The sequence below is a fragment of the Tachysurus fulvidraco genome, chromosome 4 (genome assembly GCF_022655615.1).
Source record: "Tachysurus fulvidraco isolate hzauxx_2018 chromosome 4, HZAU_PFXX_2.0, whole genome shotgun sequence".
Classification (NCBI taxonomy): Eukaryota; Metazoa; Chordata; class Actinopteri; order Siluriformes; family Bagridae; genus Tachysurus; species Tachysurus fulvidraco.
Genome location: NC_062521.1, coordinates 18139678 through 18150673, shown reverse-complemented (window position 1 = coordinate 18150673; position 10996 = coordinate 18139678). Strand labels below are relative to the sequence as shown.

Here is a 10996-nt window from a genome sequence, read left to right as displayed (position 1 = left end):
AGTGGACATCATTACAATTTCTTTCTGCTCAGTTTAAGACAGACATTTATTTGTTTCACATGAAGTGGGAAACCCTCCCCCCCTCCCCCACTGCTCCAGGGAAGAAGAGTTATAAGGACTTCAAACTGTGTGAATTCCAGACATTCTGTCCTTACATGAGAACTGTTAGTATATTTTACAACAGCGATGAATTCTGGCTAGACAAAGAGAGAACAGGGCAGATGAAAGATTTGAAAAAGTCATTCTTTACAAACAGGACAAGGAGTGTGCTTAGGTTGTCATTCCAGTAAGACAGCCTTTCAAATCCACATAGGAGAAGTAGAAATTTCCTATTAAAAGTTAATCAACTTTATTTTCATTTTTCGGACCAGTTCTGAGAATGTTAAAAGCTTTTCTTGTCACATCAGTCAATAGAAAGGAGTTCCTGCATGTCTTAAGACTTTATCAAAAATTCTATTCCAAAAATACCCATATTTTTATTTATTTATTTTTTTATCCTCATGCCTTTAAAAAGAGTGTAAAAAAAAAAACCCGAACAACTCAGTGCTGTACAAAGAAAGAAATCACCATATTAACAGAAACGTTGTTATCCCCAATGTAGTTAATAAGACACTCAGTTTAAGGCTCATTGCCATTTAAACATTTATGCTGTTGTGTCCGGCTAGTCCGCAGAAGTTCCAGTTGCTTGGCTTTCATCCAGCATTCTCTGGAAAGTGTTGTCTGACCATAACTTAACGACAGCAATCTGAGGACAGAAACACAGACGAATAGTATTTAAATAGAACGTGTACAGATTCAAGTCAGGTCAGGATCGACAAGTCAACAAGGAAGCTAATTCACTATTCCAACCCACCTCGCAACTACCAGCATCCTGTGCAGGTCCTCAGCAGATATGCTTTGAGGGTCGTCCTTACGCATTTCCACAAAGTCTTCCTCCACTGCCTATCATGTTGGGAATAAAAGAACAGATGGGTAATCAGCGGCTTTCTTGACATCAAGGAATTACATAACTTGTCAGAAGAGGCGGCTAAAAAGCTGTTATCACGCAGTTCATTTTTTTCCTCACAGTGTCCGGGTGGGATTCCTCTGGTTTCCTTCCAGATCCCAAAAACATGGTAGTAGATGGAATGACTACAGTAAACATCCCTTAGCTGTTAGTGTGTGTTTGTGTGTATAGTGCCATGCTATGGTCTGCTGTTCCATCCAGTGTGTATTCCTGCCTCCTGCACAGTTTACTTACTAAAATCTATTTAAATTATTCACTGACCACCAAACAGCTGAATCAATTAAGAGTGCACAAGCATTCTCCTTAATATTTTCCACAAACTACTGCACAGTCCACCCTCAAGCACAACTTACAATATTTAAGCAGTAAAAAAAACCCCAAAGCTGACCTTAGTAATTTGGTCTGAGATGCTGTAGTCCAGCGAGCGAGCCACAGTGAGGTACACACGGTATTTGTTGAGCTGTGATGGAGGTTGTGCATGTTGTATAGCCTGTAGGTACTCCTCCAGGTTAGGGGGGCTGACCGTGGGATTCAGCTGTACCTGAGAGTCGCACTGAAAACCAGGAAATTAATAAGCTTAAAAGTGTGTGAAAATTCTTTGCAAATCATCTGAAGTATATAGAAAAAGGCTTGTTTGTCATGTTAATGTCAAAGAAATAAACCATAACTGTTTTATCATGTATTTGGATATTTATTTGTTTGTTTGTTTAAAAAAGCCACCTTATGTGAGAACTAATTAAGATTTGATTAACTACATGATTAACATTTATGTCAAGAGATTTAACGATGCATAAATCATGGGGATGCAGATCAAGAGCTTCAGTTAATGTTCACATTAGACATTAGAATAGGGAAAAATGTGATCTCTGTGACCGTGGCATGGCTGTTTGTGCCAGATGGCTGGTTTGAGTGGGCAGGTTCACAGTGTGCATGAGTAGGTGCGAGACAGAATTTCGTTGTCTCGAATATCACGGTACAAAATCCTGGCGAGACAAATATGCTGCTCAGATCACCTATCACGGTATTTCCTTTTATTATTCATTATGAGCTCTGCCACGTCTTACAAACTAGGTGCAGTACCAGAGGCATTAGTAGACAGAGCCTGAAGTTTTCAACGGAGATCCTAACGGCTTCAAATCATGCTTAGTCTAAAGATAAACTAATCAGAAATATATATTTCTGTTTATATATAAACAGATCTGTAAGGCAGTTTATGTAAACTGCTGTGCAAATACGTGGACTCCAAATTTTCTGTCACCACTAGTTTGACAGTGGCTAAAGAGTTAAAAATCAACACCCATGTGTTGTAGTTGATGCAATTCACATTTGTATCTAAACTGATTCTGACTCAATTTGTTGTGCTGGTAGAAGAATAACCAGATATTAATCTGGGTGGTTGAGGAAAATTGAAACCATTGTTTTTTTCCATCTATACAATTTAACTGATAATTGAGGCACACCCATGAATTTCAGGTGGATGTCAGACAGCAGCAGGATCCGTGACGACACCTTTTTAATCATTTAAGACGTCTACCACTGTACAATCGTTCCATATTAATAATGCTGCCATTTGATGTGTATGAAACAGAAAAAGTTTAAAATAATGTTAAACAGGGAAAAATGAATCTACAAAGTAAACTTCAGCGGGTTTCTCTCACTTCCATATCTGAGCTATCTGACTAGAAGCTTTGAAACAAAAACAGGAAAAAACAACAATTTTCACATGTTCTAATGTTTGATGTAAACATTAATAGATGCTCTAAATCTGTATCCCCATGATTGTATGCTGCTGATTGCATGCTGCCACATGGATGGCTGATTAAATAAAATCACAAATGTAATAATAAAGTGGGCCATGAGTGTATGTTCAGGAATAATTGACTAATTTCATATTTAGGAGACTAACTTTGAATCGTTTTAGTCGTTACTATGCAGACATACTTGCAAGTTTCATATTATTATTGCAGTTCTTTTACAGAGTTGGTGAGAACGTTAAACCCGAATAACAACCCCTATTCAAACTATTATTAAACAGTGCTTTGTCAAGACAAGCCATTAGCTGAAACTCTGTCCTGGCCCCCTTCCTGCCGTTGTAGTGCAGCTGCAGCCATGGTAACTCATGAGCCATCACACAGGAATAGCACAGCGCATTCCATACGGTGTTTAGCATCAGCGTGATGCAGCGCCGAGACTCCAGCCAGAGAGGCGAGAAGGCCTCTGTGGGTTGGAACAGAAATATCAGTCTGTCTCTACAGCTGCCCGTGGAAACATCCGGCAATACGCATGTCGGGTCTCCTGAGAGTGCACCCCCACCCACCTCTCCCTATCTAAGAGGACTCTCCTCCCCTCAGGCCCTCTAGTGTCCACAAGAGTCTGACTGTGCAAAAAACAAGAGAAAGAAGTATACAGTGCTGCTCTTACCGGGAGCAGCGATCGGCCTTCAGACATGATGAGCACGTTAATATTGCAGGGGAATTCCATCTGGTGGTAGTTGAAGTCGTAATCAACCTTCTGCCAGGAGATCAGGTTCCCCAATGCTGTGATGTTCCGCACTCCTAGACCACAAAGATGCATAGGGCTTGATATAGAATACTTGAGTGAAAGCATGTGAAACTACTCACTGAATCGGTGATACAGGAGCAAACGAGAGCTGCTCCACACATGTACGACTTAATAACGTGGATAAATTTGTGCCAGCCGAATAGTGTCTTTTTAGCCAGAATTTTTGAACCAATGGGTCAATGTGAAAGTTCCAGTTCTAATAATACATAAAAGTAGTGTGGAACGGAGCGTAGGTTGTTTTTAAAAAACAGGAGGCACAGTGACGATTGCCAGTCTGAGTGACTCATGTAATGCAACACTGCACTATTGTTTTGCCATCCAGCTCTACAGTGTCAACACCCTACCTAAAGCAGACTGACCGACTTCCGTCACTCTGTACTGTGTGTGCTCAGCATGCTGGAAAAATATCACGGTTGACATTCAACCTCCACTTTGCACAGCACAAGCAAAGTTAAATCTATTCAAATACCAAATTCCTATATTTTATATTTATGCAATATATCTAAAATGATAAACATGGTGATGTGATGTGTGTGTGTGTGTGTGTATATATCAGACTAACACCTACAGTAATGTCATAATGCCATGATAAACACAACGGCATGTGCTGTGATTATAAATCTTGTTTCAGTTGAAGCCTGAATTTATGTTTAAAGGGAAGAAGCTATGGATGCAGTCAGCTGCAAACTCGTCTCTCTAAAATTCAACAGTTTTCATCACTAGACAACATACTCGTGTAACTTTCTACCCAAAGCCATTCAAATCACACCTTTTTAAAAATATCTTGCATCCCCATTCAGCAGAACATAAAATAACAGCTCTGTGCCAGTGTTCTGACCTGTTGTGTCCAGTTGACCTTGCTCAAGAAGCGTCTCATCCAGCACCAGAGAGGTGTTTCTGCCCAGCTGCAGAGCTCCGCTTACCAGCCGGTTGGCTGTGTAGTCTTTCCGTGGCACCATGCGCTGTGTGTTCATGTTGTGGAGACTCATACATAGCCTGTATGACTACACAGAGTACAACTTGGTCATACAAAGATGATGAAAAGAAAAACTCATTATTCTAGAACACCTATTCAGCAGTACTCACAGATGGCACAAGCTGCTGGACGATTTGATAGAGCTGTTCTGTGTAGGGAGAAGTGTGGGGGCAGCCACTGACATTCAGTGCAAATTTACCCAGAGGAAGAACATCTCGTCTGGCATACCTACAAGCGGATTTTGCATATAGCATGAGGAATCGTAGACGCATTACATTAAATACTCCGTATCTCAGCCAGCGATACTCATATGCAACCATGTATGGTCTGAGTCGTCCATGTAAGATGGACAGATACATAGTTATAGATTCATCACATGCCTGCTGTTCACTGTATGACTAATGTACAGATATGGCATACTAAACAATGACTCAGTAATGACTGAAACATGAAGGAGTGTGCTGTTAGAAGACGAGGTGGTGTGATGTGTCCCGAAAAAGTGGAGTTACCGTTGCCACCTTAAAGTTTTTTTCATTTTCCATTATGAGCAGGAGGTATTATTCCTTTTAAGCCACAAAAACATGCCACATTTGCTATTTTATAATATATTAATGAACAACAAATCATACTTTTAACCTTTTATAGTTATATTTAATATTGTGGAACATTTATAAAAACAAGTTATTGCTCATTTTGAGGTAGCTAAAAAGATCATTCCCTGTGCAGACCCTCTTCCCCCCTTCTAATTATTAAAATAAAAAAAAAATAAAAAAAGCTTCTTGTATTAGGGCGAAACCGAAAAATAGAGGCTGATCCACTCCCCCTTAAACTTGCCTGAAAAAAGTTCCCCTTTGTTAAATAAAACTTTTTAATCCCTGTACATGAGCTTTTGCAATTACGTATTACATTGCATACATTAATATGAAACCCGATTTCCATTTTTTTGCAGTTTTAGATAAACAGACCATCACCTCCTGGCCAGTCAGATTTGAATATTCAACAGCACTGTGGTCTAAAAACCAATGACTCATGTAACGTCTCCGACAACGACAAAAAATTTAGTCATTATAGATGTGCACATAAGAGAATGTAGTAAATAAAACATGTATAGTAATTATCTTAAAAGTATTATTGTCCATAGTGTGTGAAATTTTTCAGAGATATAAATCTTACCAGCTAAACTAAATAAAATATTTGACAGTCACAGAGTCTACATATTCTAACCCTATTATAAGCTAAAGGAGCTCAGCCTTTTGTGTCGTGCACTGATCCACTCACACACTGGAGATGAGATGGAGAATGAGGTACTCAGCAGCCAGCGAGTCACCGAGGAAGACATGCGTGAGGTAAGAGAGCAGCTCCGCTCTGACTGAACTCATCTCGCTTATGGCATTGTTAAAATCTGAAGGGAAAAGAAAAAAGGAGAAAAAGCTGAATGTATCTCTTGGGAGTTTAGAGAGCAGTGTAGAGAAGTGGAAATCTAATACGCAATACAGTCTTACTGGCTCCCTTGTCCTCTGAAACGGCAGAGGGCAGTAGCGGATTGTTGTGCTGCAGCGGCTCGGCGTACAGCATGTGCAGTCGAGGAACGAGTGACGTAGGAGGACTGTGAGCTCTCTGCTCCTCTACAGACTCCATGCTCTCTGTAGTGTCCAGAAAAGATGATGCTTCCCTACAAAACAAAATCTCTTTAAGTAAATACTACCTTCATGTAAACAAAACAAAAAGCAAAGTTTTCATAAAAACAATAATAAATTATTATGAACAACCAAAAGTCCTACTTGTCTTCAGCTACCAAGCTGAGAGCAGGATCGACTGAGAGAATGCCGAAGATCTCCAGCATGTCATTCAGTTTGAAGCTGTCCCACTCATTGTATACCTGCCAATGTTCCATAAACAGACCATTTTTGCTCATTGCTGTATAAAATGTTAAATAATAGAGAATGCAGCCGATATAAATATACACAGATGTACTGGAGGGATGAACAAATCAATGTCAGTACAGAGACAACAACACCGTTGTCCTCCCCATACTGACTTGTCCACATTCATAGCTATTCACATGTCAAACAATTTAGCTAGGTAAGTCTATGGGAAAGTCATGTAGCACACTGCTTTTAAGTCACAAAATATTGCTAGTAAGCATTATAGGCATGAGTTGTACTAAAATTAAGATATTACTTAAGCATGGCTAGTGTCTATTTTCTCTTAAGATGTTTAACCATGAGCTGACTGCATGTTGCGCTAAATGGCAGCTCTGTGTTAGACACAAACCTGTGCTCCTAATCCTGAATGATTGCCTGTCATCTAGCGTACCTAGTAAAACTTGTTTTGCCATAAACCTGATAAGCAGCAAGTTGTGGGGTTGAGTTACTTCAAAATTCAACGAGGTAGGATTTTAATTTATTTTCCTGCATGTTGAACCTCCTTGTCCTATAGGCAACTATGAATACAAAACTAACAGCAAGAACCCAGGCTTCTGAGTTGTCCACCCTTGAACGGTAGCCAGAGAATCCTTAAATAACAGTATGACATAATTTCCAGATTTCTCTCTGGTGGATGTATTAATTGCTACGATATTTTCCATTCATCCATTGGACCTGAACTTACAAAGGGTCGTTGGGTGTCTGGAGTTCATCCCAGGGCACCTTCACCCGTGTTTACTAGTTTGACCACAGGGCTTGTAGAATTTCTGTAACCTAATCATTTTGTTATGATTTGGGAATTAAAGTGTTCTACCTTAACCAGGCAGGCTGGACCTCTCTCTCCAGGCAGAGGGAAGTTAAGATCTAGGGTAGATGAGCAGTGTGAGGGCGATGTGTTCTGACTAGGAGCTTCCGTCTCCAAACGTTTTGAGTCCACATTCCTGTGGGAGTCTGATGTGTTCTGTGGTCCTATTGTGAGAAAAAAACAAAATCAGCAAGCATTTTGAAACCCTCTTGTTCTTCCAGTTTCAACCATCAACTGATATTCATCTGACAGCCCAAGGACGTGCCTTGATGATGTTCTTTTTTTTAAGACAATTATGGTCCAAATCAAAAGGTGTCAAAAACAAACAAAACAAAATCTTTTTACCAGAGATTTCTTCATTCTGCTGAGTCTGTGTGTCCATCTCATCATCCTCTTCATAGCTGCGTTTGTGTCTGTTTGGGGTGTAGGATGTAGAGGGTACTACTCTAGCTTGACTGGCACCAGCATAGCTGTTCACAAATGTTAAAGACAAAGACTTCCCAACAATAAATTACTTCTATTTCTATACTTGACAAAAACGAGTAAAAGGTTGTTTAACGAGGCTTTGCATCAAAAGGATATCTCCTTCACCCAGTGAGATTCTCCTGGGATAGGGACACAATAAAAAGTCTGCCTTTCTGAGGTGACAGTCTTTCTTGAGTTGAAATCCACCTGCTGACGTTTGAAAAATTCATGTTTGATTTAATACAAAATGTATATATAAATAAACAAAAGGACAGAAAGTAATTATAGGTAGAACAAAATACTTTGTTACTTAAAAAGGGATTGTTATATTTAATCACTATACTCTGAAGTTAAAAGAAGCAATGCCCAAATTTTCCAAGACTGATTTCTCACCCCACAGTCGGTAACATCTTTGTACTTTCCACATCTCAACACCTGAAAATTGAACAAAAATACCAAAGGTAAAGCAGGCTTCATAAGTCATATGCAGTCTGCAATAAATGGCTTCCTATTTTTATAATAATACACAAGAATCATCTCATATGACTCCCAACAGGAAACTCCCAAAGCACTTTAAAATTAAGATAATGTGCCAATAAATGAGAAGTTTATAAAACTCCTGATAAAATAAATTATTTGTTTGTACATAAAGAGAGATGAATGTTTTCTATAAACCTTGAAGCAAATTTCAGACAAAGCAACTGTGCAACTAACTCTATGCACAGTGATTAAAGCTGTAGTAACATCCAATGATCCTGCAAATAAAATAGTGCTCAGAGCTATATTTGTAATTTATCTGATGAAAATCAAGAAGCCATTAACGTGAGGAACTAAAGAAAAAAATATGCTGAAGAAGAAAAAAAATGAGTGAGTCGACATCTCTGTATGCCAAAACACCTTGTTGATGAGAGAGGACAAATCTGAAAAAAACTGATCTTAGCTAACAGGAAGTCTACAGTAACTCGATCACTCCTTACAACTGTGGTGAGCTAAAAAGAACCTCACAATGCACAAAACATTTAACCTTGAGCTGGGGGGATACAACAGCAAAAGGCGGATTGGATGAGATTAATATTAATCTCATCCAAATCAAAAAGTCTGATGTATTGTGCATTCTGAGCTGCTTTTTTGTATGTAAAGAGTGATTATTAGAGTTTCCGCTGACTTCCTGTCTGTTCAGAACAGTCTGACGTTTCAACCTTCTGATCCTGAACACAGGATTCTATTTGTTTTTTTGCACATTCCATATAAACTCTACCAAAAACACGTCGTCAGAGATCACATTTTTCCTTATTTTGATGTTTGATGTGAACATTAACTGAGGCTGACCTGTAATTTGCATTATTTTATGCATTATGCTACTGCCACATGATCAGTTAATTGGATAAAAAAAAGCAGGCATACAGATGTTCCTATTAAGTGGATGATGACGGTTGGATGTACCAGATGACAAAACCAAACTGTAGAAATAACTGCTGTAGAAATGTTTGTTTTTTTCTTACTTTTGCATTTGTGGAAGGATCCACTGTTTCATAAACACCCATGAAGAATTCAGGATCGAACATGTCCTGGACCATACAGCGGAACTTCACTAAGCTGTTGGGCTTCAGGTAATGCAGTGGCACATCATTCAGGGACGGAACCTAAACATCAGGTCATTAAAAAAAATTGTAAAGATTTCTCATACGTTTACATTTCCAGCATTTATCAGATACCCTTATCCTGAGGGACTTAAATTGTCTACATCACATTTTATGCAACTGAGCAATTGAGGGTTAAGGGCCTTGATCAGGGGCTCACAGTGGCAGCTTGGTGGACTTGGGATTTGAACTCATGACCTTCCAATCAGTAGTCCAACACCTTAACCACTAAGCTACCACATCCCTATCTCTTAATATTCAGTTCAAGTCATCTCATAAATGTGAAATAAACTGCATTATCCACATGAACACACATTATTACACAAACAAAAACAAAGCACACAATATCACTGACCCAGGACTGTGCGTCGTTTACTTTCAGTTTCTCTTTGAAATACTCCACTGCTTTCTTCTCCCAGTCTGGATTGTTCTGAGCTGGAAAGAGACAAATCACTATGTATAAAAACACCAAATGACACACAACTGACCTGATACCTTGTGTGTTCCTGATCTTAGACTAACTAGCATGCTACTAGTCTGTAGCTAGCTAATCATGCTAACTCTACTTAAGCCCATAAAATACACAAATAATAACAAACTTACACACAAATGTCTTACACACACACAGGGTTACATCACGCGTTTAAAGAAAACTACAACGTCCATCTGGTCAGATATGAAGCTAACTGCTGCACTGCTAGCTGAAAGTTAGAACAGTAAGAAAGGCAGCAGGAAAAGTTGTTACAGTGACTTACCAAAAATCCCATCAACAACACCCAGTGGGTTGTTGATCCAGTCTTCAACAGATGGCATTATCAGGAGAGGTCGTGGAAACCGTGAAAAAAATTTGATATACTACTTAAACGGTGCTAACAACTCTGTTCGGACAAAACTGCTCCCAAGCACGTTTTACAGCGCCGCAGCCTCCGCCCTGAGAACCGTACGCAATTCACCTTGGCGGGAAAATGACGTCTCGCACAACGGTCACGTGGCCTCGTTGACCGTTGACTTGTGACGACCCTGCTGAGTGAAAATTCAGTTAAATTCTGTTCAATTAAAATGTGTTTGTATATAGCGATGGACATTGTCTCAAAGCAGCTTCACAGAACATTAAGAAACGTGATACATAAAGTTTATTATGCAAAGATTAATATAAATACAAACACATTTAAATAGATCTAATATTAATCTTGAATTTTTGCATTCTAGTAATCTTTATAATAACCTTTTGCTCTATGGTGATGTTCTGTAAAGCCGCTTTGAGACGATGTCAATTGTGAAAAGTGCTATACAAATACATTTGAATTTGAAATTTGAATAAAACAGAAATTCAAGATTAATATTAGATTTATATTTAAGCGTTTTTGTTTGTATTTATCCCCAATGCGCAAGTCTCAGGTGTCTCTGGTGACTGTGGGGAAGAAAAACTTGAGAGGAACCTGAAAAAGAGAAACCTCGAAGAGGAACCCATCCTCATTTGGGTGACAGCAGAGGGTTTGATTATAAAATACAGTCCAACAAGTGTGTTTTGATTAGGAGGTTGTTTCTGTGCATGTAATTGGCATCTCAAGTCAAGTCAAGTAGCTTTTATTGTCACTTCAACCATATATAGCTGTT

The 10996-nt window shown here is 39.0% G+C and overlaps 1 protein-coding gene across 2 annotated transcripts; it reads right to left on the bottom strand.

Moving 5' to 3' along the window:
• Positions 1-332: 332 nt before the first annotated feature.
• LOC113636284 (minichromosome maintenance complex binding protein) lies at positions 333-10379 on the bottom strand. 2 transcript variants are annotated; one of them, XM_027136298.2, is made up of 16 exons: positions 10135-10379; positions 9735-9814; positions 9242-9382; positions 8133-8174; positions 7857-7949; positions 7620-7746; positions 7284-7438; positions 6326-6423; positions 6047-6216; positions 5823-5946; positions 4655-4772; positions 4407-4572; positions 3428-3561; positions 1395-1559; positions 854-942; positions 333-745 (listed from the first exon to the last, which is right to left on the bottom strand). In XM_027136298.2, exons 1-16 carry the CDS (start codon positions 10190-10192, stop codon positions 619-621), a joined length of 1887 nt encoding a protein of 628 aa, XP_026992099.2. In that variant the 5' UTR covers positions 10193-10379; the 3' UTR covers positions 333-618. The 2 variants fall into 2 exon arrangements, with proteins under 2 accessions (XP_026992099.2, XP_026992101.2); XM_027136300.2 differs by having other exon boundaries at positions 7857-7946.
• Positions 10380-10996: the final 617 nt, after the last annotated feature.